This window comes from Triticum urartu, chromosome 7A (genome assembly GCF_056163025.1).
Source record: "Triticum urartu cultivar PI428250 chromosome 7A, HENAU_Tu73, whole genome shotgun sequence".
NCBI classification, from domain to species: Eukaryota; Viridiplantae; Streptophyta; class Magnoliopsida; order Poales; family Poaceae; genus Triticum; species Triticum urartu.
In genome coordinates this window covers 144,170,594-144,196,085 of record NC_141879.1, presented here as the reverse complement: position 1 = coordinate 144,196,085, position 25,492 = coordinate 144,170,594, and the positions used below count along the sequence as shown (strand labels likewise).

Sequence of the window (25,492 nt, the reverse complement as noted above, 5' to 3'; positions counted from 1 at the left end):
AAACCAAATTATCAAACAAGTCTATTTTACATACAAAAATCATGTATTCATCACCCCTCTTAGTTCAAATTTTTTTCCTTGGACAACATATGCACAAAACGGAATTGATTTTGCCTACATGTTCAACTACACATCATCTACTGCCTACCAAATCATCTATCAACTACAAACAATTTCCTAAAACAAAGAAACCATCTACTCATCTAACATCACCTAGTGTTGAATAATGCATCATAAAGAAGAGGACTCAACCCAAATAAATTGGAGGGGATGGGGGAGAATACCTCAAGGATGCTTGGGGGCCTCAGATCCACAAATTTAGATGGAGGATGGAGTAGATCAAGGGAGGATTTGGTGTGAGGGAGAAGAGGGGCAAAGGAGAGAAGCCCCTCTGTTTCTTGCCTTCGGCCGCCGCAGGGAGAGGTTGGGGATGGGTGGGCTGGGCCCGCTCGTGGTGTTATCCACTTACCAGGGCCAGACGCCAGGGTCCTTGGCGTCTGGCCCCTTTGCCACGTCAGCAGGTCAACGGGCAGGCGGGCAGTGCGGGCCAGGGGCCAGATGCCAGGGTTCTTGGCGTCTGGTTCGCAACCCAGACGCCAGAGATGTTGGCGTCACCCAAAGATGTCAAAATCGAATTTTTTTTGAAACGAGATCAAATAGGGATTTTGTTAGCCTTTTAGGTCAGAACAGTAATTTTGTCCCCGTGTGCCGGCGGAGAGTGCTAGCGTTATGGGTCGGTGTGGGACCTTCGTCTTGTACGTCGGAGTGGAGTATCTTTCATATGGATCACAAAGAGGTAGGCACAATCCGACGGCGATTGGGACAGCTCCATGTGTTAATTATATGATAGAAGTTTCTTTCTCCGAAAAAGGCCAAAGGCCATGTATCAAAATCAACCAACACTTACGAGGCCATCTTTAGAGCATCTCCAACAGCCGCGCAACGCGCCGCGCGCTAAAACTCATTTGCCACGCGCCATTTGTCTAGTTTGGCGCGGCCGGCAACGCTGGCTCCAGCAGCCGCGTTAAAATTGAGCGCGCGCGTAGCTCCAGCGGCCGCGCTAAAATGCAGCGCGCGCTAAACATTGCGTACATTTTTAAAACGATAAATAAAATTTATAGATAAAAAAACGATACATAGATATTTTACATAATTCTATAGCATAGATAGATAAAAAACTACGGTGCAACGACATAAAACTACTAGATAGTGCAACTACAGCCTACTCCCAGTCGTCGTCACCATCATTATCATCGCCATCCTCGCTGGTCTGGTCCGAGGTATCGAGCCACATGTCCTCCCAACGATCATCATTAGACGTAAAGATCGTCTGCCCACCATTCTGAACGATATCGCACTGCGATATCGCCAGGGCCTTCCGCCGACGCCTGTCCAACCGCTCATCACGGCGCCTTGCCCAGTAGGTTTGCTCGTAGGTGACGTCCTCCGGGTGGCGCTGGCGCCACTCTGCCATGACCCGCTCGTCCTCCTGGGCGACGAGGAGGCGGCGCTGCCGCTCAGCGTGCTCCGCACGGTCTTGTGCCGTGTTAAGACAAGGTGGCGGGGCGACGTCCAGCGCCTGCTGGAGCGTGTCCACGTCCTGAAAGTTCATCTGCGGGCGTGGCCTGCCTAGGCGCCACGCCGCCGCGTCGTACGCGCGGGCAGCCTCGTGCGCCGTCTCGAAGGTGTCGAGGCCGAGCCGAAGTTCGCCGGACCATATCTCGGAGTAGTACCCGCCGTTGGGGCGCTGGCAGACGCCGCGGTAGCCCGACGCTCCTCGGCGGTGCGGCGGCATGGTGGCATGTCGATGGCGGGGCGCTGGAGTGGTGGAGGCGCGCGTGGCAGCGGAAGCAACAAGGAAGCGATGTAGGTGCGTGTGGCAGCGGAAGAGGAAGTGTGTGGAATAGGCGCGTGGCGAGCGCCACAATTTAAAGGCGCGCCGAAAGCGGTGCGCCAAAAATAGCGCGCGAGCTGCCGCATTTTCCCGCGCGCGCCCAAACATTTCCCGCGCGTGAGTTTCCCGCCACCGCTGGAGCGCGCCGAAACGTCCTGCGCGCGCTAAAAACTCGGTTTACCCCGCGCGCGCACCTTTTAGGGCGGCTATTGAAGATGCTCTTATAGAAATCAAGAAAGCTAACTTGAATGAAAGTTAGAGACAGATCCGCACGATTCTGGAGCCGCTCGATCCGCTTCTGCTCTCACGCATAAAAATAGCTCCAAAAAAATAGTGGCACTACTGGATTCAAAGACACAACCAGGTGGTTGTGGCCACAGCGCACTACCAACTGAGACGACTATATGTTCTGTCTCTTTTGCAGATTAATTGGCATTTCTACCTTAGTAAATGAGAGCGAGAAAGAAAAACCACAGCGCCTTCGATGACAAGACAAAACCATTTGCTTCAAGTTTTTTAAAGGACCGATGCACCGTGTTTTGTACTCCACTTATCTCTTTTTTGTAGTGATGAATATTTTCTAGAGAAATAAATGTTTCACTCCTATAGAATTTGAATAACGGTCTTTTTCTCATGAGTCATCCCTCGGTAAATTCTCGGTAATGAGCCTGATAATTATACACACCACAAACCTGATAGCTTATGTACAAATATCACGGTAGCTTTTTTGACCCAAAGAAAAACTAGTGTAAACATACCCTCGATAACTTTTTTTATGTAACTTATGCACCAAGGTCCTAGTAACTTCAGCGGCGGCGGGGGGGGGGGGGGGGGGAGTTGATCAAATATACCCCGGTAACTTTTGTGTGAATAGCATGGTAACTCACACATTGCGGACTTGATAACTTATGTACCCTAGTCCTTGTAACTTTGGCGGACGAAGGGGGGGGGAGTTGATGAACTTTTGTGTGAAGAGCATGGTAACTCACACATTGCGGACCTCATAACTTACGTACTCCAGTCCTGGTAACTTTGACGGCCGAAGGGGGGCGGAGTTGATGAACTTTTGTGTGAATAGCATGGTAACCCACACATCGCGGACTTGATGGGGCTGTTTGGTTGCCATCCTGAAGCAAAATCGCATGACCTGAGGCTTCCCTGAGACGTGCCTGAACCCTGTTTGGTTTGTGCCTTGAAGAATCAGATGCTGGCCTGACCTACAAAAGGCTGACGAAGCAATTAGCCTGGAGTGGCCTCCGGCAACGTCGTTAGCCTGAGTCAGGCCTCCAATTTCTTCCGCCTGTGTGTGCCTGCAGCAACCCTCACACTAAAATATTATTTCTTTTGCATAGATTGGATGGGTGTAGAGTTTTTAATGCACCAATTGTACTATTACATGGCAGCCTGGCCAGGGCACAAATCAAACAACATATCGCTCGGGCTGCCTGGTCAGGCAAAAAGCGACTGCTTGTCAGGCTACCTTCAGGCGCCATATTTTCTCAGGCAGGTAGCTCAGGGTGCCAACCAAACAGGCTCGATAACTTATGCACCCCATCCTGGTAACTTTGGCAAGGGGGGGTGATGAAATTTCCCCTCGGTAGCTTTTGTGTCAATAGCATGGTAACTCACACATCGTAGACCCGCCAATAACTTATGTACCCCGATCCTGGTAATTTTGGCGACGGGGGTGGGGGAAATTGATGAAATATCCCCTCGGTAAACTTTCGTGTGAATATCATGGTAACTCACACATCACAGACCTGATATCTTATGTACCCGGCCCTGTTAACTTTGGTGGTCGGGATGGGGGTGGAGAGTTTTTGAAACATATCATGATAACATATGTGCAAATAACATGGCATTTTACATATCGAAGACATGATAACATATGTACACCACATGGTAACTTTGAACCAGGAGAAAAAATAGTTGGAACACACCATGACAACTTTAGTAAATAGCACGGTAATTTACGGTCCGCGATCCTGTTAACTTTATGAACAAAACACCGGGACAACTTGTTCAAAATCGAAGCAAAAATGCATCACACATACACACGTGAACACATTTTGTAAAGCCACCTATCCTAAAGAACACTAAAAAAAGTCATAGAGGGGCCCCTCTATACATTCACATCGTATAGTACATCATCATTTATGCAGTGTAATAAAATTCAGGAAATACCTTTCTTTTTCTCATCTGACAATGGTGAGAAAGAGTTTTAAAAGATTTTTTTTTTCAAGTATTAAACAATAGTGTAGGTTGGTGTAATACTTTTTTTTCTCAATTTGTGTTTTTCATTATTTTGAAACTAATCGATCGGGGGAGAGCGGGAGAAGCGGAAGCCATTGAGGGCGATCGTCCGCACTGATACGTCTCCAACATATCTATAATTTTGATTGTTCTATGCTATTATATTATCTGTTTTAGATGTTTTATATGCATTAATATGCTATTTTATATTATTTTTGAGACTAACCTATTAACCTAGAGCCCAGTGTCAGTTTCTGTTTTTTCCTTGTTTTTGAGTTTTACAGAAAAGGAATATCAAACATAGTTCAAACGAAATAAAACTTTCGCGATGATTTTTCTTGGACCAGAAGACATCCACGAAACTTGAAGAGGGGGGGGGTCAGAAGATGGCCGAGGAAACCACAAGCCTCCTAGGCGTGCCCCAGCGGGCGGTGCCCTGAGGGCTTGTGGGCCCCTCGGGTGCCCTCCAACCCTAATTCTTGCTCCATAAATACCCAAATATTCACAAACCACCAGAAGCATCCACCAAAATACTTTTCCGCCGCCGCAAGCCTCTATTCTTGTGAGATCCCATCTTGGGGCCTTTTCCGGCACCCTGCCGGAGGGGGATTTGATCACGGAGGGCAGCTACATCAACCTTGCTGCCCTTCGATGAAGCGTGAGTAGTTTACCACATACCTATGGGTTCATAGCTAGTAGCTAGATGGCTTCTTCTCTCTCTATGATCTTCAATACCATGTTCTCCTTGATGTTCTTGGAGTTCTATCCAATGTAATATTCTTTTGCGGTGTGTTTGTCGAGATCCAATGAATTGTGGATTTATGATCAGATTATTTATGAATATTATTTGAGACTTTTCTGAACTCTTTTATGCATGATCAAATATCTATGTATTTCTCTTCGAACTATCAGTTTGGTTTGGCCAACTAGATTGGTTTTCCTTGCAATGGGAGAGGTGTTTAGTTTTGGGTTCAATCTTGCGGTGTCCTCACTCGGTGACAAAGTAGGGGTAGCGAGGCACGTATTGTAATGTTGCCATCAAGGGTAAAAAGATGGGGTTTTCATCATATTGCTTGAGTTTATCCCTCTACATCATGTCATCTTACTTAAGGCGTTACTTCGTTCTTATGAACTTAATACTCTAGTTGCATGCTGGATAGCGGTCGATGTTGGAGTAATAGTAGTAGATGCAGGCAGGAGTCGGTCTACTAGACAGAGACATGATGCCTAGATTCATGATCATTGCCTTGGATATCATCATAACTTTGCGCTTTTCTATCAATTGCTCGACAATAATTTGTTTACCCACTGTATGTTTTCTTTCAAGAGAGAAGCCTCTAGTGAAACCTATGCCCCCGGGTCTATTTTCCATCATACATTTTTAGATCTATAAACCAAAAAAGCCAAAAATACCTTGCTGCAATTTAATTAGATTTATTTTAGTTTGCCTTTTTATTTATCTTTTCTATCTCTATTAGATCTCACTCTTGTTCGAGACCGTGAAGGGATTGACAACCCGTTTTTCGCGTTGAGTGCAAGTTTTTATTAGTCTGTGCAGGTGCATAGATTGAAGACTTGCTTGTGCCTCCTACTGGATTGATACCTTGGTTCTTAACTGAGGGAAATATTAATCTCTACTTTGCTACATCACGCTTTCCTCTTCAAGGGAAAAATCAACACAACCTCAAGAAGTAGCACGCACCTATCGCTAAAATCATGCTGTCCGGAAGTTAGTCGCATCCTATAGAAATTAGAAATCCCACATCGGTCTTTGGGGTTTTCGACATCGTCTTTCTCTTGCGCTTACCGACAACACAAGGTGAGTGAAACTCGATCTCCCCTCCGGAGCTCTCAAAACTATCAGATCCAGGGAAACATTGTTGACATGGTGGTCGAGAAATCATTGGCCGGAGCCATAAGTTGCTGGCGATAGCGATCTTAGAAACAAGTCGCTGCCCCTGAGAAGAAGTAACAAAGAGGGCTAGCCAACCATCCCAGATCTGGCCATACATATCCAGGGAGACATACCATCGCAAGCTTTGAGCTGATGTGTAGGATCGAAAGTATGTCTAGAGGGGGGTGATTAGACTACTTGACCAAATAAAAATCTAGCCTTTTCCCAATTTTAAGTCTTGGCATATTTTAACAACTTAGCACAAGTCAAGTAATTAACCTACACATGCAATTCTAAGAGTATAGCAGCGGAATGTAAAACAATTGCATATGAAGGTAAAGAGAGGAGTTTGGAGGGAGCAAACGCAATGTAGACACGAAGATTTTTGGCGTGGTTCCGATAGGTGGTGCTATCATACATCCACGTTGATGCAGACTTCAACCCACGAAGGGTAACGGTTGCGCGAGTCCACGGAGGGCTCCACGCACGAAGGGTCCACGAAGAAGCAACCTTGTCTATCCCACCATGGCCATCGCCCACAAAGGACTTGCCTCACTAGGGTAGATCTTCACGAAGTAGGCGATCTCCTTGCTCGTACAAACTCCTTGGTTCAACTCCACAATCTTGACGAAGGCTTCGAAGTGACACCTAACCAATCTAGGAGACACCACTCTCCAAAAGGTAATAGATGGTGTGTTGATGATGAAATCCTTGATCTTGTGCTTCAAATGATAGTCTCCCCAACACTCAACTCTCTCTCATAGGATTGTATTTGGTGGAAAGAGGATTTGAGTGGAAAGAAACTTGGGGAAAGCTAGAGATCAAGATTTATGTGGTTGGAATGGAATATCTTGACCTCAACACAAGTGTAGATGGTTCTCTCTCAGAAAATGTATGTTGGAAGTGTAGGCATGTTCTGATGGCTCTCTCCACGAATGAAGAGTGGGTGGAGGGGTATATATAGCCTCCACACAAAATCTAACCTGATGTGGTCATGATGGTCGTGGATGATGTTCCAAAGTATGTGGTTCCAGCTAGACGCCAGACGAAAGATCTTCATGCAAATTTTCAAAATGACACCAGCACAGCTGATACAATCCAGATCGTACCATCGTAATATTATTTGCCACAAGTGTGGAGGACGTGGACACATGAAGCATGAATGTTCCAATCAACGAAGGGTTCTACTAGTTGATGCGGAATATATTTCAGAATCTGAAGATGAGACGCCTAAGTTAGAGGATGGAATCGAAAGAGGTCATGGTGACACCATACTATGTTATCCTCAAGATGATCCTGATATGGAGAGTTTGCTAGCACATAAGGTCCAGCGAGATGACAAGACCATTGTTGAACAAGGACATAGGCGCAGTATTTTTCAAACTTCATGTACTATCAAGGGAGAACTTTGCAAACTGATAATTGATGGTGGCAGTGCTAGCAACATGATTAGCAAGGATGTGGTGGAGTCTCTTTCGTTGCCAACATGGGAGCACCCAAAACCATACTATATGAAGTGGATAAATGATGTGGGCAAAGTGAAGGTAACACATAGGTTGAAGGTGCCTTTTTCCGTTGATGGCTATGCTGATAAAGTGGAGTGTGATGTTATGCCACTACATGTTTGTCACTTTATTTTGGGGCGTCCGTGGCAGCACGATGTTAACGCTCTTCATCATGGACGAACAAATAGGTACACTTTTATGCATAGAGGTGTATTTCATGCAATTTTTCCCAAAGATGCAAAGGATATAAGGTGTACCATTGAAGTGTTCAAGAAAAAACCGGCAAGGCATAGATCGAAACCGAGGACGGTTTCCTTTCAAGAGAGGGAGGATGATGTAGTCATGATGGTCGTGGATGATGTTCCAAAGTATGTGGTTCCAGCTAGACGCCAGACGAAAGATCTTCATGCAACTTTTCAAAATGACACCAGCACAGCTGATACAATCCAGATCGTACCAACGAAGAAAGTAAGACCCACGTTCACGACTCCATGCCAGTTTTTAACAGTGGGCAAAATTCAACTAAAGTTGAATTGAGATCAGTTCCAACATACAAGTACCGTGTCATTTTTATTTGTCAGTTCAGCAGTAGTAGAGGTTTGTGTCATCTAATGTCAAGTGTCTTTTAGTTAATACTAGTACGTGCGTGTGTCGTTAGTTACAAAAGTCAAAGTCTGAATTAGTAGTACTAATAATAGTCCGGTCAGCTTTTAGAGTCCCATTAGGATACGAGTCCTAGTCGTACAATTGTAACAGAATCAAGTGCCTGCGAGCACTATATATAGGGCCTTTGGGCCGTGTATTAAAGGAGGAAGTTAATTTGCGTCAGTTAATAGATCAGAAAATCGCCATGTTCGGCGGCCAAGTTCTGCGTGACTTTTGTTGAGAACCAGATCGGGTTTGTGTGCTTGGCTAGTAGTTTGGACAATTAATCGTCTAAATTGCTGCTGATCTTTGGAAGATCGTCCACGTTCTTCCGTTCTCGGGTGTGCGTGTTGTTTTCGTGGTAATTGCATCTACAAGATCGCGAGTGCCACGCCGTTTCAGGTGACACCGCACCGTGAAAGATTTGGAAAATTATTCGCGCCGTCGAGTTTCTGTCGACGGATGCATCAAGTGGTATTTAGAGCAAGGTTGATCATGGTACAATTTTTTTCTCGGCTATTTGATTCAATTGTTTGAAAGATGGTGAACTCGCAGCATGCGAAATCTGATCATGAGGAGGGCGATGAACTTCCGGAGGATCTAAATATAAGTGATGATTTACGTATCCATCTGATGTCGATCAAGGGAGCGAATAAGAAGATTGGGACAAGGGTTGTGGAGTTGTCTGCAAATATTGTTGGCGTCGAGGACAGGTTGAACGAGCGTTTGACTGCGAGCGACCGACTGTGCACTGATAGTCTATAGGTGGTGACTGTGAGTCTTAATCGGCTCACCGCAGCAGTTCAGCGCCTTCAGGCGAGAGATGTGGCACCCCGACAGTCCCGCTCACCACGACGACGTCGTGACCATGACAACGACGATGATGGTGACTTTTCTAAGGATTCCGATGCCCGTGGAGGCGTACCTCACCGACCACGGCATGATGCTAAGCTCACCGTAATGCTGGGCGGCGCCGTGACTATGGCGGCAATGGTGCCAATGAGGATGATGGTTTGGGTCGAATCAACATAACCATACCTGAATTCTCGGGACGTTGTGATGACCCGGAGAAATATTTGGAGTGGGAGATGCGCGTAAATCAGATTTTTGATGGTCATAACTACTCCAAAGAGAAGAAAGTTCGTGTTGCATCAATGGAATTTATAGAGTATGCTCTTGTATGGTGGGATAATAAAAACCGTACTCACGAGCGACCAGCGACATGGGCTGACATGAAGCGAATCATGAGGGAACATTTCGTGCCTGTTTACTACACTCGCCAGCTTCATAGTAGACTGCGTCGTTTAGTGCAAGGTACGAAATCAGTTGATGAGTACTACAAGGAGATGCAAGTTTTGATGATCCGTACAGCTGTGCGTGAGTCTGCGGAGGCGACCATGGTACGTTTCTTTGAGGGGTTAGAAGAAAAGATTCGTGACCGTGTTGATTTAATGCAATATAATGATATTCATGAGTTACTTCATCAAGCGGAGTGTGCTGAATGTTGGGTATTGGAGAAGCAAGCTTCAGAGACTCGTCCAACTTACAATAGTGGGCGACGTGGTTCTTCTCCTATTGAGGGTGGGTTTAGTGCTAAATCGACTACTTATAAGTCGGGAAGCATTGAACAAACCAAAGTGGTTGCTGCGCCAAAGGAGGTTTCTCAAGTTTCATCTAGTGCGACATCATCTCATCATCGTAATATTATTTGCCACAAGTGTAGAGGACGTGGACACATGAAGCATGAATGTTCCAATCAACGAAGGGTTCTACTTGTTTATGCGGAATATATTTCAGAATCTGAAGATGAGACGCCTAAGTTAGAGGATGGAATCGAAAGAGGTCATGGTGACACCATACTATGTTATCCTCAAGATGATCCTGATATGGAGAGTTTATTAGCACATAAGGTCCAGCGAGATGACAAGACCATTGTTGAACAAGGACAGAGGCGCAGTATTTTTCAAATTGCATGTACTATAAAGGGAGAAGTTTGCAAACTGATAATTGATGGTGGCAATGCTAGCAACATGATTAGCAAGGATGTGGTGGAGTCTCTTTCGTTGCCAACATGGGAGCACCCAAAACCATACTATATGAAGTGGATAAATGATGTGGGCAAAGTGAAGGTAACACATAGGGTGAAGGTGCCTTTTTTCGTTGATGGCTATGCTGATAAAGTGGAGTGTGATGTTATGCCACTACATGTTTGTCACTTTATGTAACATCCCAAATTTTCAATTTGGAATGTTATGCATTAGATCATCATGCATATCATATTTTCTTGCATTTTGGTCGATCCTAGAAATTTCACGCAACTCAAGGACCTTCGGAGAGAGTTGGAGATTTCGTTATTTTCATATTTGAGAGTTTTCTCGAATTTGAAAAGAGGATCATTTGATTTATTTATTTCATCTTCAATAATTTTTCCGATATCAAAAATATAAGAGAGGGAATAATATGACTTTCCCAAATTTAGGAAAAATGAAGATTTAATGAATAAGTCAAATTTTGGTTTGTCGGAGTTTATTTGCATTTCTTTTGGATAGGGAAAAATGCGCGTTTTCAAAAAATTGCATTCTAGGCCCGGAGTAAAGTTCATTTTGTTCGGCTCATTTTTAGGAGTCAGGGAAAATTTACTTTAGGAATTTTGGTGTTCGTTTAGATTTTCTTTCTTTTGTTTTTCTGCGCGCGTAACCGTTTAAAAAAAAATCTTGCAGCGCCCTGGGCCAAGGCCCAGCCAGCAGCCGGCCGGCCAGGCCATTGCCCGCGCAGCGCGCGCCAGGCGCCAGGAGGCCGCCGCCGCCGCCCCTTCTGGAGTCTTAGTAGGACTTTAGTCCTACTCCGTTTCCTCTTTTTCTTTCCTATTCCTACTCTATTTCTTGTCGCCTACCCCAAGAAACCCCCTCCCCTCACCAATATAAATACCCCTCTACCCCCCCTCTCCTCACATCAAAAACCCAAGCCTCTCTCCTCCTAAGCCGCAGCAAGCAGCAGCGCGCAGCCCCAAGCCGCCGCCGCCCTTAGCCGCCGCCGCCTAGCCGCCGCCGCCGCTAGTAGCCGCCGCCGCCCGGAGCCCGCCTCCCGAGGTAGCCGCGCCTTTCTTTTTCTTCCCCGGTCCGGTTTTTCCTAAAAGAACCGTTCTGTTTTCTCTCTGATTCTTTTCTTTTCTTCCGGTTTTTGTTTCGGTTTTCTTCCGAAATCCTAGATAGGTTTTCCGTTTCTTTTTCGGTTTCTTTTCCGAAAACCCTAGATTGGTTTTCGTTCTTCTTTCGGACCGTTCGTCTCAACAAACGTGATCACCGATTATTCCCCGGTTAACGACGCCCGTTCGTTTAACCGTTCGTCTCTTTCTTTTCGTCGGATTTATTTCCGCGATCGTGATCTCAGATCCGATCTTCGTTCTAGTCTTTCTTCTCGCTCGTTTATCGGAATCAGGTGATTCAAGCGCCTGGAGTTTTGTTTCGAAACCGCCGTTCCGTCTAATCAACCTGAACAAGTTTTTGCCCCGGTAAAATTTGACCTAGTTTCAACTTGCTAGAACCGAGTTGTTTTCTTCCGCCGTTTGTTTTCCGTTTCTTTGTTCGGTTCGTTCTTTCTTTGCAACTGGAGTTCTTAAGTTGAACTTTCTGGTTCGTTCTCTCGTTCGAGTTTTACCTGTGCATTAGATGAGTACTTATTGTGTGCTTGTTGTTTGTCTGTGATAGATCACCCGGATTGCGCCGCTTGTTACTTCGAAACCCTAGGTCTCGCAGATCATCAGCAATGCAAGTAACACTTCGATCATACCTTTTCTACAACCCATGTTTTATTGCATTAGATCAATCCTCACATATTGCATGATTAGGATCTAATTAAATTGTGGGATGGGAAGTAGATGAGGTAGTACCTATCACCTGTATTATTATGAAACCTTTGGGAGTTACTTCTACGTTTGCTTTTATGCCATGCTATGCTAGTAGACGTGGATTGGGTGAGTGATATCCATGACAGATGTGAGTATTGTTAATTAATGGTTTATCTAAGGTGGCAACTTAAATACACATCTGGGTGGATTGAGGCACCTGATGTCTATCAAGACTTGCCTGTTTTTATTTTGGACCGCCACCCAGGCTCAAAGGGATCATAAGATCTTTCATGCTAGAAACTTCCGTGTGCAGCCACAAGCCATTATGGGCTCTGGCATAGTTGACTAAGTTGTGCGAACTCTTACAGTGGTGGACTAGCAGATGTAGGGGATGTAGGTGTACCGGTCTACCCGATCGTAAGGTGCTAGCGCTTCTGAAAGACTATGTCTCGGTCATCCGTCTTCTCAAACACCCTGTAGTGCGAGAAACCAAACGGAGGCGATCGAGTCTTGTGGGGAAAAGTGCGCAAACCTCTGCAGAGTGTACAAACTAATCATGATTAGCCGTGTCCCCGGTCATGGACATCTTGAGTATCTAGTACTTGAATATCATGTGAATCTCATCATGTTACTTTTAATTAATGTTGTTGGGTTTTAATTACTTAATTGGGATCGGAATGCTGTCAACCATTCTCGATGTTTAACAACCACCATGATAGTTAAATAAATTTATTCCTTTGCAGTAGGGAAAAATTGGCTTTACGCAAAACTGTAACCATAGAGCTTTCCACCAGCCATATATGCATATAGTATAGCTGTTTCATTCCATTACTCTCTATGTGTTACATTGCCAGCATATTCCATGTGCTGACCCGTTTTCGGGCTGCAACCTTCATGTTGCAGACTTTTCAGACGACGAGTAAGGTGCTTTTAGGTCGTGGTCCTATACTCAGTGATGCCTTTGGAGTTGATGGACCCCTTTATCTTCCGAGTCTTCCGCTGTTATCGACATTAGATGGCCTTAAGCCATTTTTATTGTAATGAGTTCTCTTTGAGACAATGATGTAATAAGTGTGTGATTGCCACTCTGCTATAAATCCTTCGATGTACTGTGTGGTGTCAGCATTACTGATCCAGGGATGACACCTGAGCACAGAGCGCTTGATCCATTCGGGTCGGGTCGCGACACTTTATTTTGGGGCGTCCGTGGCAGCACGATGTTAACGCTCTTCATCATGGACGAACAAATAGGTACACTTTTATGCATAGAGGTGTATTTCATGCTATTTTTCCCAAAGATGCAAAGGATATAAGGTGTACCGTTGAAGTGTTCAAGATAAACCCGGCAAGGCATAGATCGAAACCGAGGACGGTTTCCTTTCAAGAGAGGGAGGATGATGTGGTCATGATGGTCGTGGATGATGTTCCAAAGTATGTGGTTCCAGCTAGACGCCAGACGAAAGATCTTCATGCAACTTTTCAAAATGACACCAGCACAGCTGATACAATCCAGATCGTACCAGCGAAGAAAGTAAGACCCACGTTCAGGACTCCATGCTAGTTTTTAACAGTGGGCAAAATTTAACTAAAGTTCAATTGAGATCAGTTCCAACATACAAGTACCGTGTCATTTTTATTTGTCAGTTCAGCAGTAGTAGAGGTTTGTGTCATCTAATGTCAAGTGTCTTTTAGTTAATACTAGTAGGTGCGTGTGTTGTTAGTTACAAAAGTCAAAGTCTGAATTAGTAGTACTAATAATAGTCTGGTCAGCTTTTAGAGTCCCATTAGGATACGAGTCCTAGTCGTACAATTGTAACAGAATCAAGTGCCTGCGAGCACTATATATAGGGCCTTTGGGCCATGTATTAATGGAGGAAGTTAATTTGCGTCAGTTAATAGATCAGAAAATCGCCATGTTCGGTGGCCAAGTTCTGCGTGACTTTTGTTGAGAACCAGATCGGGTTTGTGTGCTTGGCTAGTAGTTTGGACAGTTAATCGTCTAAATTGCCTCCGAGATGTGAAAATGGATTTCCACCGGAGCTCACTCAGTTGATCCAGCAGCAGAATCAATTGATGCAGATGTTAGTCCAGAACCAGCAGAACAACAACAACCCACCACCACCACCTGTTGACCACTTAGCCCGTTTCCTTAGGCTGAATCCGCCGGTGTTTTCTAGTAGCACCGAGCCGATAGTAGCAGACGATTGGCTCCGCAAGATAGGAAGGGAGTTGACCACTGCAGGATGCACGGATGGTGAGAAAGTGAAGTTTGCCGCACATCAGCTTGACGGACCCGCGGCAGCATGGTGGGAGAATTTCACTGCCACTTACCCAGTTGACACTGTCACATGGGATCAGTTTCAGCAAGCTTTCCGCACTGCCCATGTTTCAGCAGGAGCTATGGCCATAAAGAAGCGTGAGTTTTGCAACTTACGCCAAGGAGGAAGGACAGTTGGCCAGTACATTGACGACTTCAGCAAATTAGCACGTTATGCCCCAGATGACGTTGCTACGGATGCAGCTAAGCAGGAGAAGTTTCTGGAAGGATTGAATGATGAGCTAAGCATGCAGTTGATGGTAGCGAGTTTCAACAACTACCAGGAGTTGGTAGATCGTGCCATCATGATTGAAGGGAAGCAACAGCAGATTGAGAACCGCAAGAGGAAATATGGACAGGGGAAGTATAACTCTGGAGCCCAACAGAAGCCCCGTTTTGCCCCTAAACCGGGATTTCAGTTTCAGCACACCCATGGAGGAGGTAGCTCGCACAACCATAATGGCCACAAGAATGGTAATGGGAATGGAGGAAGCAATGGCCAGAACCGGACCACCCCATCCACCCCAGCCAAGAAGGACCTGAGCCACGTCACTTGCTATAAGTGTTCGAAGCCAGGGCATTATGCAAATGAATGTCCTGAAGGCCAGAATGGAAATGGCAATGGAAGCTCTGGGAAGAAGCCGAACCCTTTCAATAGGGGACAGGTGAACCACATTAGTGTGGAGGAGGTTGAAGATCAGCCCGATGCAGTAATAGGTAAGTTTTTGGTTAAGTCATTTACTGCACTCGTTCTTTTTGATACTGGTGCATCGCATTCATACATATCGAGGGGATTTGTGGAAAAGTATAGCCTGCCCACTAGGATTCTTAAAACACCTATGCTAGTAAGCTCACCAGGAGCAGAGTACATGGCCAGACAAGGATGTTTTCAAGTGCCATTAAGTATAGGAAGGCATGTTTTCCCAACGGATTTAATTATTCTGGAATCCCAAGGTCTGGATGTGATTCTTGGTATGGATTGGCTGTCGATGTATGGAGGAAACATCGATTGCGCCAGTAAGACAATTTTTCTTACCACACCAGAAGGAAGAAGGATCAAGTATGTATCCCGGCATGTGCCAAACAGGACACAAGTAAATTCCTTATCAGGAGTTGTGCAGGAGGAAGTACCAGTGGTAAAGGATTTTCCTGATGAATTTCCTGAGGAATTGCCAGGCATGCCACCGGATAGAGACGTTGAGTTTTTGATTGAGTTATTGCCAGGTACTGGGCCAATATCAAAGAGACCATATAGGATGCCAGCAAAGGATTTGGTGGAAATTAAGAACCAGATTAAGGAGTTATTGGATAAAGGTTACATTCGCCCAAGTTCTTCGCCTTGGGGATCACCCGTACTTCTAGTGGAAAAGAAGGATGGATCATTAAGGATGGTTGTAGATTATCGGGGATTGAATGAAGTAACCATCAAGAACAAGTACCCACTGCCAATGATCAACGATCTGTTTGATCGGTTGCAAGGAGCTAAAGTATTTTCCAAGATCGATTTGCGATCAGGGTACCATCAGTTGAAGATTCGAGAGCAGGACATACCTAAGACAGCATTCACCACAAGATATGGATTGCATGAGTATACCGTTATGTCATTTGGATTGATAACGCACCTGCCTATTTTATGAACCTGATGAACAAAGTGTTTATGGAGTTTTTGGATAAGTTCGTCGTAGTGTTCATTGATGACATTTTGGTTTATTCAAAGAATGAAGAGGAGCATAAGGAACATTTGCGTTTGGTTTTGGAGAAACTAAGGGAACATCATTTATACGCCAAATTCAGCAAATGTGAGTTTTGGTTGAAGGAAGTTGGATTCCTCGGACACGTTATATCTGGAGAGGGTATAGCAGTTGACCCCACAAAGGTTGAGACCGTAACCGAATGGGAAGCACCTACAACAGTTGGAGAGATCCGGAGTTTTCTTGGACTCGCAGGATACTACCGGAGGTTTATTGAGAATTTCTCAAAGATTGCGAAGCCTATGACGGAGTTGTTGAAGAAGGATACTATGTTCAAATGGACTGAGGAGTGTGAGGCTAGTTCCAGGAGTTGAAGAAACATTTGGTCACCTCACCAGTATTGATTTTGCCAGATCAGACCAAGGATTATGAGGTGTATTGCGACACTTCACGTCGAGGACTTGGAGCAGTGCTTATGCAGGAAGGAAGAGTTGTTTCGTATGCTTCACGACAACTGAAGCCTCATGAGTTGAATTATGCCACGCATGATTTGGAGTTAGCAGCCGTAGTGCATGCATTGAAAACTTGGAGACATTTCCTCATTGGAAATCATTGTGAGGTGTACACGGATCACAAGAGTTTGAAGTACATTTTCACTCAGAAGGAGTTGAACCTCCGACAAAGGAGATGGTTGGAGCTCATCAAGGATTATGACATGAGATTGCATTACCATCCCGGAAAAGCTAATGTAGTAGCTGACGCATTGAGCCGTAAGAGCCATGTCAACACCCTAGTGACGGGAGAAGTACCAAAGGAGTTAGCAGAAAACCTTCGTGAGCTATGTTTGGAAATAGTTCCGAGAGGCCATGTAGCAGCATTGGAGATTCAGTCAACATTGATGGATAAAATCAGAGAAGCCCAGAAATCTGACAAGGAGATTGGTACTATAAAAGAGAAATTGAGCGAAGGAAAAGCAAAGGGATTTCGTGAGGATGAGCATGATACCCTATGGTTTGAGGACCGTGTTTATGTGCCCAATGACCCGGAGATCAGGAAGTTGATTTTGCACGAGGCACATGATTCACCGTATTCGATTCACCCAGGGAATACCAAGATGTATTTGGATTTAAAGGAAACATTCTGGTGGACCGGAATGAACAAGGATATTGCAGCATATGTAGCAGTTTGTGATGTATGCCAGAGAGTAAAGGCAGAGCATCAGAAGCCAGCAGGATTGTTATAGCCATTGCCGATACCCGAATGGAAGTGGGATAAGATAGGCATGGATTTTATCACAGGACTACCCAGGACGAAAGCAGGCTATGACTCGATATGGGTAGTAGTTGATCGTTTGACAAAGGTAGCACATTTTATTCCAGTTAAGACCACTTACACCAGTGCTAAGTTGGCAAAGATATACATGACTAGGATCATTTGTTTGCATGGAGTTCCGAGGAGTATCGTATCAGATAGAGGAACCCAATTTATCTCAAAGTTTTGGAATCAGTTGCATGAGACTTTAGGAACCAGATTAGAGTTCAGCACAGCTTTTCATCCGCAGAAAGATGGACAGACCGAGAGAGTCAATCAGATTTTGGAAGATATGCTGAGAGCTTGTGCACTAGATTATGGATCTAGTTGGGACGATAACTTGCCGTATGCGGAGTTTTCCTACAACAATAGCTATCAAACCAGTTTGAAGATGGCACCTTTCGAAGCTTTATACGGAAGGAGGTGCAGGACACCGTTGTCATGGGACGAAGTTGGGGACCGTCAATTCTTTGGACCAGATTTGATTAAGGAGTCTGAACGGAAAGTTAAGTTGATTCGCGATAGGCTCAAGGTAGCCCAGTCTAGGCAGAAGAGCTACGCAGATTCAAAACACAAGGAGACAGTTTATGAAACCGGAGACAGAGTTTATCTTCGAGTATCCCCACTTCGAGGAGTTAAGCGCTTTGGAGTTAAGGGAAAATTAGCACCGCGTTTCGTTGGACCGTATAAGATCTTGCAGCGTATGGGAGAAGTCGCTTATAAGTTGAAATTACCAGAAGGACTGTCAGGAGTTCATGATGTATTCCATGTTTCCTAGCTGAAGAAATGTCATGCCGAGATGGCGGAGGTACAGCTAAGAGATACCGTGCCGCTTGAAGCGATTCATTTAAAGGATGACCTAACATATGAGGAGAAGCCAGTCAAGATTGTCGATTATGCCAGCAGAGTTACTCGCAGCAAGGTTATCAAGTTTTGCAAAGTTCAGTGGAACCACCACTCAGAGGATGAAGCCACCTGGGAAAGAGAAGAAGATTTGCTCAAGGACCACCCTCACCTATTTTCTAGCCAACCCGAATCTCGAGGGCGAGATTCATCTTAAGGGGGGTAGGTTTGTAACATCCCAAATTTTTAATTTGGAATGTTATGCATTAGATCATCATGCATATCATATTTTCATGCATTTTGGTCGATCCTAGAAATTTCATGCAACTCAAGGACCTTCGGAGAGAGTTCGAGATTTCATTACTTTCATATTTGAGAGTTTTCTCGAATTTGAAAAGAGGATCATTTGATTTATTTATTTCATCTTCAATAATTTTTCCGATATCAAAAATATAAGAGAGGGAATAATATGACTTTCCCAAATTTAGGAAAAATGAAGATTTAATGAATAAGTCAAATTTTGGTTTGCCGGAGTTTATTTGCATTTCTTTTGGATAGGGAAAAATGCGCGTTTTCAAAAAATTGCATTCTAGGCCCGGAGTAAAGTTCATTTTGTTCGGCTCATTTTTAGGAGTCGGGGAAAATTTACTTTAGGAATTTTGGTGTTCGTTTAGATTTTCTTTCTTTTGTTTTTTTGCGCGCGTAACCGTTTTAAAAAAAAAATCTTGCAGCGCCCTGGGCCAAGGCCCAGCCAGCAGCCGGCCGGCCAGGGCATCGCCCGCGCCGCGCGCGCCAGGCGCCAGGAGGCCGCCGCTGCCGCCCCTTTTGGAGTCCTAGTAGGACTTTAGTCCTACTCCGTTTCCTATTTTTCTTTCCTATTCCTACTCTATTTCTTGTCCCCTACCCCAAGAAACCCCCTCCCCTCACCAATATAAATACCCCTCTACCCCCCTCTCCTCACATCAAAAACCCAAGCCTCTCTCCTCCTAAGCCGCAGCAAGCAGCAGCGCGCAGCCCCAAGCCGCCGCCGCCCTTAGCCGCCGCCGCCTAGCCGCCGCCGCCTAGTAGCCGCCGCCGCCCGGAGCCCGCCTCCCGAGGTAGCCACGCCTTTCTTTTTCTTCCCCGGTCCGGTTTTTCCTAAAAGAACCGTTCCGTTTTCTCTCCGATTCTTTTCTTTTCTTCCGGTTTTTGTTTCGGTTTTCTTCCGAAACCCTAGATCGGTTTTCCGTTTCTTTTTCGGTTTCTTTTCCGAAAACCCTAGATTGGTTTTCGTTCTTCTTTCGGACCGTTCGTCTCAACAAACGTGATCACCGATTATTCCCCGGTTAACGACGCCCGTTCGTTTAACCGTTCGTCTCTTTCTTTTCGTCGGATTTATTTCCGCGATCGTGATCTCAGATCCGATCTTCGTTCTAGTCTTTCTTCTCGCTCGTTTATCGGAATCAGGTGATTCAAGCGCCTGGAGTTTCGTTTTGAAACCGCCGTTCCGTCTAATCAACTTGAACAAGTTTTTGCCCCGGTAAAATTTGACCTAGTTTCAACTTGCTAGAACCGAGTTGTTTTCTTCCGCCGTTTGTTTTCCGTTTCTTTGTTCGGTTCGTTCTTTCTTTGCAACCGGAGTTCTTAAGTTGAACTTTCTGGTTCGTTCTCTCGTTCGAGTTTTACCTGTGCATTAGATGAGTACTTATCGTGTGCTTGTTGTTTGTCTGCGATACATCACCCGGATTGCGCCGCTTGTTACTTCGAAACCCTAGGTCTCGCGGATCATCAGCAAGGCAAGTAACACTTTGATCATACCTTTTCTACAACCCATGTTTTATTGCATTAGATCAATCCTCACATATTGCATGATTAGGATCTAATTAAATTGTGGGATGGGAAGTAGATGAGGTAGTACCTATCACCTGTATTATTATGAAACCTTTGGGAGTTACTTCTACGTTTGCTTTTATGCCATGCTATGCTAGTAGACGTGGATTGGGTGAGTGATATCCATGACAGATGTGAGTATTGTTAATTAATGGTTTATCTAAGGTGGCAACTTAAATACACATCTGGGTGGATTGAGGCACCTGATGTCTATGTGTTACATTGCCAGCATATTCCATGTGCTGACCCGTTTTCGGGCTGCAACCTTCATGTTGCAGACTTTTCAGACGACGAGTAAGGTGCTTTTAGGTCGTGGTCCTATACTCAGTGATGCCGTTGGAGTTGATGGACCCCTTTATCTTCCGAGTCTTCCGCTGTTATCGACACTAGATGGCCTTAAGCCATTTTTATTGTAATGAGTTCTCTTTGAGACAGCGATGTAATAAGTGTGTGATTGCCACTCTGCTATAAATCCTTCGATGTACTGTGTGGTGTCAGCATTACTGATCCAGGGATGACACCTGAGCACAGAGCGCTTGATCCATTCGGGTCGGGTCGCGACACTTTATTTTGGGGCGTCCGTGGCAGCACGATGTTAACGCTCTTCATCATGGACGAACAAATAGGTACACTTTTATGCATAGAGGTGTATTTCATGCTATTTTTCCCAAAGATGCAAAGGATATAAGGTGTACCGTTGAAGTGTTCAAGAAAAACCCGGCAAGGCATAGATCGAAACCGAGGACGGTTTCCTTTCAAGAGAGGGAGGATGATGTGGTCATGATGGTCGTGGATGATGTTCCAAAGTATGTGGTTCCAGCTAGATGCCAGACGAAAGATCTTCATGCAACTTTTCAAAATGACACCAGCACAGCTGATACAATCCAGATCGTACCAGCGAAGAAATTAAGACCCACGTTCAGGACTCCATGCTAGTTTTTAACAGTGGGCAAAATTCAACTAAAGTTCAATTGAGATCAGTTCCAACATACAAGTACCGTGTCATTTTTATTTGTCAGTTCAGCAGTAGTAGATGTTTGTGTCATCTAATGTCAAGTGTCTTTTAGTTAATACTAGTAGGTGCGTGTGTTGTTAGTTACAAAAGTCAAAGTCTGAATTAGTAGTACTAATAATAGTCTGGTCAGCTTTTAGAGTCCCATTAGGATACGAGTCCTAGTCGTACAATTGTAACAGAATCAAGTGCCTGCGAGCACTATATATAGGGCCTTTGGGCCGTGTATTAATGGAGGAAGTTAATTTGCGTCAGTTAATAGATCAGAAAATCGCCATGTTCGGTGGCCAAGTTCTGCGTGACTTTTGTTGAGAACCAGATCGGGTTTGTGTGCTTGGCTAGTAGTTTGGACAGTTAATCGTCTAAATTGCTGCTGATCTTTGGAAGATCGTCCACGTACTTCCGTTCTCAGGTGTGCGTGTTGTTTTCGTGGTAATTGCATCTACAAGATCGCGAGTGCCACACCGTTTCAGGTGACACCGTACCGTGAAAGATTTGGAAAACTATTCGCGCTGTCGAGTTTCTGTCGACGGATGCATCATAACCGTTACACACAAATCACCGAACTCGGTGGGACCGAATCATGAATCTCGGTCAGACCGATTTAGTTCAAAATGTGAACGTTAGGATTTTCGGTGGGACCGACATGTCAACTTGGTGGGACCGATTCCATTAGGGTTAGGGCATAACGTAATCTCGGCGAGACCGATTACAAAAATTCGGTGGGACCGATTTTGGTAATAGGCAAATAGAGGGTTGGTCAGGCAAACTCGATGGGACCGATTCGCTCATCTCGGTAGACCGAAACGTTACGAAGGGGAAACATAGAGTTTGCATTGCAATCCCAGTGGGACCGATCGCTCATCTCGGTTGGACCGAAATGTTACGAAGGGAAATAGAGAGGTTGCAATCCCATCTCGATGAGACCGAGATCCTTATCGGTGAGACCGAAATGACTAGGGTTTATGGCAGTGGCTATGTCAAGTGAACTCGGTGGCGCCGGGTAGGAAATTTCTATGGGGCCGAGTTTGACTTTTGGTTTGGGACATATGTGGATATGAGAAAGTAGTTGAGGGTTTTGGAGCATATTGATACGTATCCGTCGTATCTACCTTTCCAAACACTTTTGCCCTTATTTTGGACTCTAACTTGCATGATTTGAATGGAACTAACCCGGACTGACGCTGTTTCCAGCAGAATTACCATGATGTTATTTATGTGCAGAAACAAAAGTTCTCGGAATGACCTGAAACTTCATGGAGCAACTTTTTGGAAAATATAAAAAATACCTGCAAAAGATGAAGGCCAGGGGTCCACCACCTGTCCACAAGGGTGGGGGCACCCCCCCTACCTCGTGGGCCCCCTGGAGCTCCTCCGACTCCAACTCCAACTCTATATATTGTGCTTCAGGGAGAAAAAAATCAAAGAGAAGAATTCATCACATTTTACGATATGGAGCCGCCTCCAAGCCCTAAAACCTCTCGGGAGGGCTGATCTGGAGTCCGTTCGGGGCTTCGGAGAGGGGAATCCGTCGCCATCGTCATCATCAACCATCCTCCATCACCAATTTCATGATGCTCACCGCCGTGCGTGAGTAATTCCATCGTAGGCTTGCTGGACGGTGATGGGTTGGATGGGATCTATCATGTAATCGTGTTAGTTTTGTTAGTGTTTGATCCCTAGTATCCACTATGTTCTGAGATTGATGTTGCTATGACTTTGCTATGCTTAATGCTTGTCACTAGGGCCCGAGTGCCATGATTTCAGATCTGAACCTATTATGTTTTCATCAATATATGAGAGTTCTTGATCCTATCTTGCAAGTCTATAGTCACCTATTATGTGTTATGATCCGTTAACCCCGAAGTGATAATAATCGGGATACTTACCGGTGATGACCGTAGTTAGAGGAGTTCATGTATTCACTATGTTTTAATTCTTTGTTCTGATACTCTATTAAAAGGAGGACTTAATATCCCTTAGTTTCCGTAAGGACCCCGCTGCCCCGGGAGGGTTGGACAAAAGATGTCATGCAAGTTCTTTTCCATAAGCACGTATGACAATATTCGGAATACATGCCTACATTATATCAATGAACTAGAGCTAGTTCTGTGTCACCCTTGGTTATGATTGTTACATGATGAACCGCATCCGGCATAATTCTCCATCACTGATCCATTGCCTACGAGCTTTCCATATATTGTTCTTCGCTTACTTACTTTTCCATTGCTATTGCTATCATCACTACAAAATACCAAAAACATTACTTTTGCTATCATTACTTTTTGCTACCGTTACCACTATTATCATATTACTTTGCTAATAAACACTTTGCTGCAGATATTAAGTTTCCAGGTGTGGTTGAATTGACAACTCAGCTGCTAATACTTGAGAGTATTCTTTGGCTCCCTGATACGTCCATTTTGCATCATGCTTTTATATCGATATTTATCGCATTATGGACTGTTATTTCACTTTATGTCATAATACTTATGGCTATTCTCTCTTATTTTACAAGGTTTACATAAGGAGGGAGAATGCCGGCAGCTGGAATTCTGGGCTGGAAAAGGAGCAAATATTAGAGACCTATTCTGCGCAACTCCAAAAGTCTTGAAACTCCATAGAACATCTTCAAATAAATAAAGAAAAATCCTCGTCAAAGATGAAGGCAGGGGGCCCACACCCTGCTCACGAGGGTGGGGGGCGCGCCCCCCTAGGGCGCGCCCCTGCCTCGTGGGCCCCCTGGTGGCTCTCCGACGTCCTTCTTCTCATATATGAAGTCTTTCGATGAGAAAAAAAATAAGAAGGAACTTTTCGGGACGAGACTCCGCCGCCACGAGGCGGAACCTTGGTGGATCCAATCTAGAGCTCCGGCAAAGCTGTTCTGCCGGGGATACTTCCCTCTGGGAGGGGGAAATCATCACCATCGTCATCACCAATGCTCCTCTCATCGGGAGAGGGCAATCTCCATCAACATCTTCACCAGCACCATCTCATCTCCAAACCCTAGTTCATCTCTTGTATCCAATTCTTGTCTCAAAGTCCAGGATTGGTGCTAGTAGGTTGCTAGTAGTGTTGATTACTCCCTGTAGTTGATGCTAGTTGGTTTATTTGGTGGAAGATCATATGTTCAGATCCTATATGCATATTATTACCCCTCTGATTATCAACATGAATATGCTTTGTGAGTAATTACGTTTGTTCCCGAGGACAAGGGAGAAGTCTTGCTATTAGTAGTCATGTGAATTTGGTATTCGTTTGATATTTTGATAAGATGTATGTTGTCTAGCCTCTAGTGGTGTTATGTGAACGTCGACTACATAACACTTCACCATTATTTGGGCCTAGAGGAAGGCATTGGGAAGTAATAAGTAGATGATGGGTTTCTAGAGTGACAGAAGCTTAAACCCTAGTTTATGCGTTGCTTCATAAGGGGCTGATTTGGATCCATATGTTTCATGCTATGGTTAGGTTTACCTTAATACTTTTGTTGTAGTTGCCGATGCTTGCAATAGAGGTTAATCATAAGTGGGATGCTTGTTCAAGTAAGAACAGCACCCAAGCACCGGTCCACCCACATATCAAATTATCAAAGTATCGAACGCGAATCATATGAACGGGATGAAAACTAGCTTGACGATATTCCCATGTGTCCTCGGGAGCGCTTTCCTATTATAAGAGTTCGTTCCGGCTTGTCCTTTGCTACAAAAGGATTGGGCCACCTTTCTGCACTTTATTTTCTTTTGTTACTTGTTGCTCGTTACAATCTATCCTATCACAAAACTATCTGTTACCACTTATTTCAGTACTTGCAGAGAATACCTTGTTGAAAACCGCTTATCATTTCCTTCTGCTCCTCGTTGGGTTTGACACTCTTACTTATCGAAAGGACCACGATAGATCCCCTATACTTGTGGGTCATCGAGACTCTTTTCTGGCACCGTTGCCGGGGAGTGTAGCGCCTTTGGTAGGTGGAATTTGGTAAGGAAAAATTTATATAGTGTGCTGAAATTTACTGTCACTTGCTACTATGGAAAGTAATTCTCTGAGGGGCTTGTTCGGGGTATCTTCACCCCGTCTAGTAGAGCAAATAGTTGCTCCTCAACCTACTGAACCTATTGAAAATGAAACTCCTTTTTAATTTCCTTCGGGTATGATGGAAAAACTGCTAGCTAACCCTTTTACAGGAGATGGAACAAAGCATCCTGATGAGCACTTAATATATGTGGATGAAGTTTGTGGATTATTTAAGCTTGCAGGTATACCCGATGATGTTGCTAAGAAGAAGGTCTTCCCTTTATCTTTGAAGGGAGACGCATTGATATGGTATAGGCTATGTGATGATATGAGATCATGGGACTATAAAAGATTGAAGCTGGAATTTCATCGAACGTATTACCCTATGCATCTT

The 25,492-nt window shown here is 44.7% G+C and overlaps 2 protein-coding genes across 2 annotated transcripts; one reads left to right on the top strand and one right to left on the bottom strand.

The window, feature by feature from the left end:
* Positions 1–1,222: 1,222 nt before the first annotated feature.
* Positions 1,223–1,795, bottom strand: LOC147958636 (uncharacterized). The gene has a single exon (XM_087532231.1). It carries the CDS (start codon positions 1,793–1,795, stop codon positions 1,223–1,225), a length of 573 nt encoding a protein of 190 aa, XP_087388357.1.
* Positions 1,796–8,398: 6,603 nt separating this feature from the next.
* On the top strand, positions 8,399–21,005 carry LOC147958635 (uncharacterized). Its single transcript, XM_087532229.1, has 2 exons — positions 8,399–10,404; positions 20,631–21,005. Exons 1-2 carry the CDS (start codon positions 9,280–9,282, stop codon positions 21,003–21,005), a joined length of 1,500 nt encoding a protein of 499 aa, XP_087388355.1. The 5' UTR covers positions 8,399–9,279.
* Positions 21,006–25,492: the final 4,487 nt, after the last annotated feature.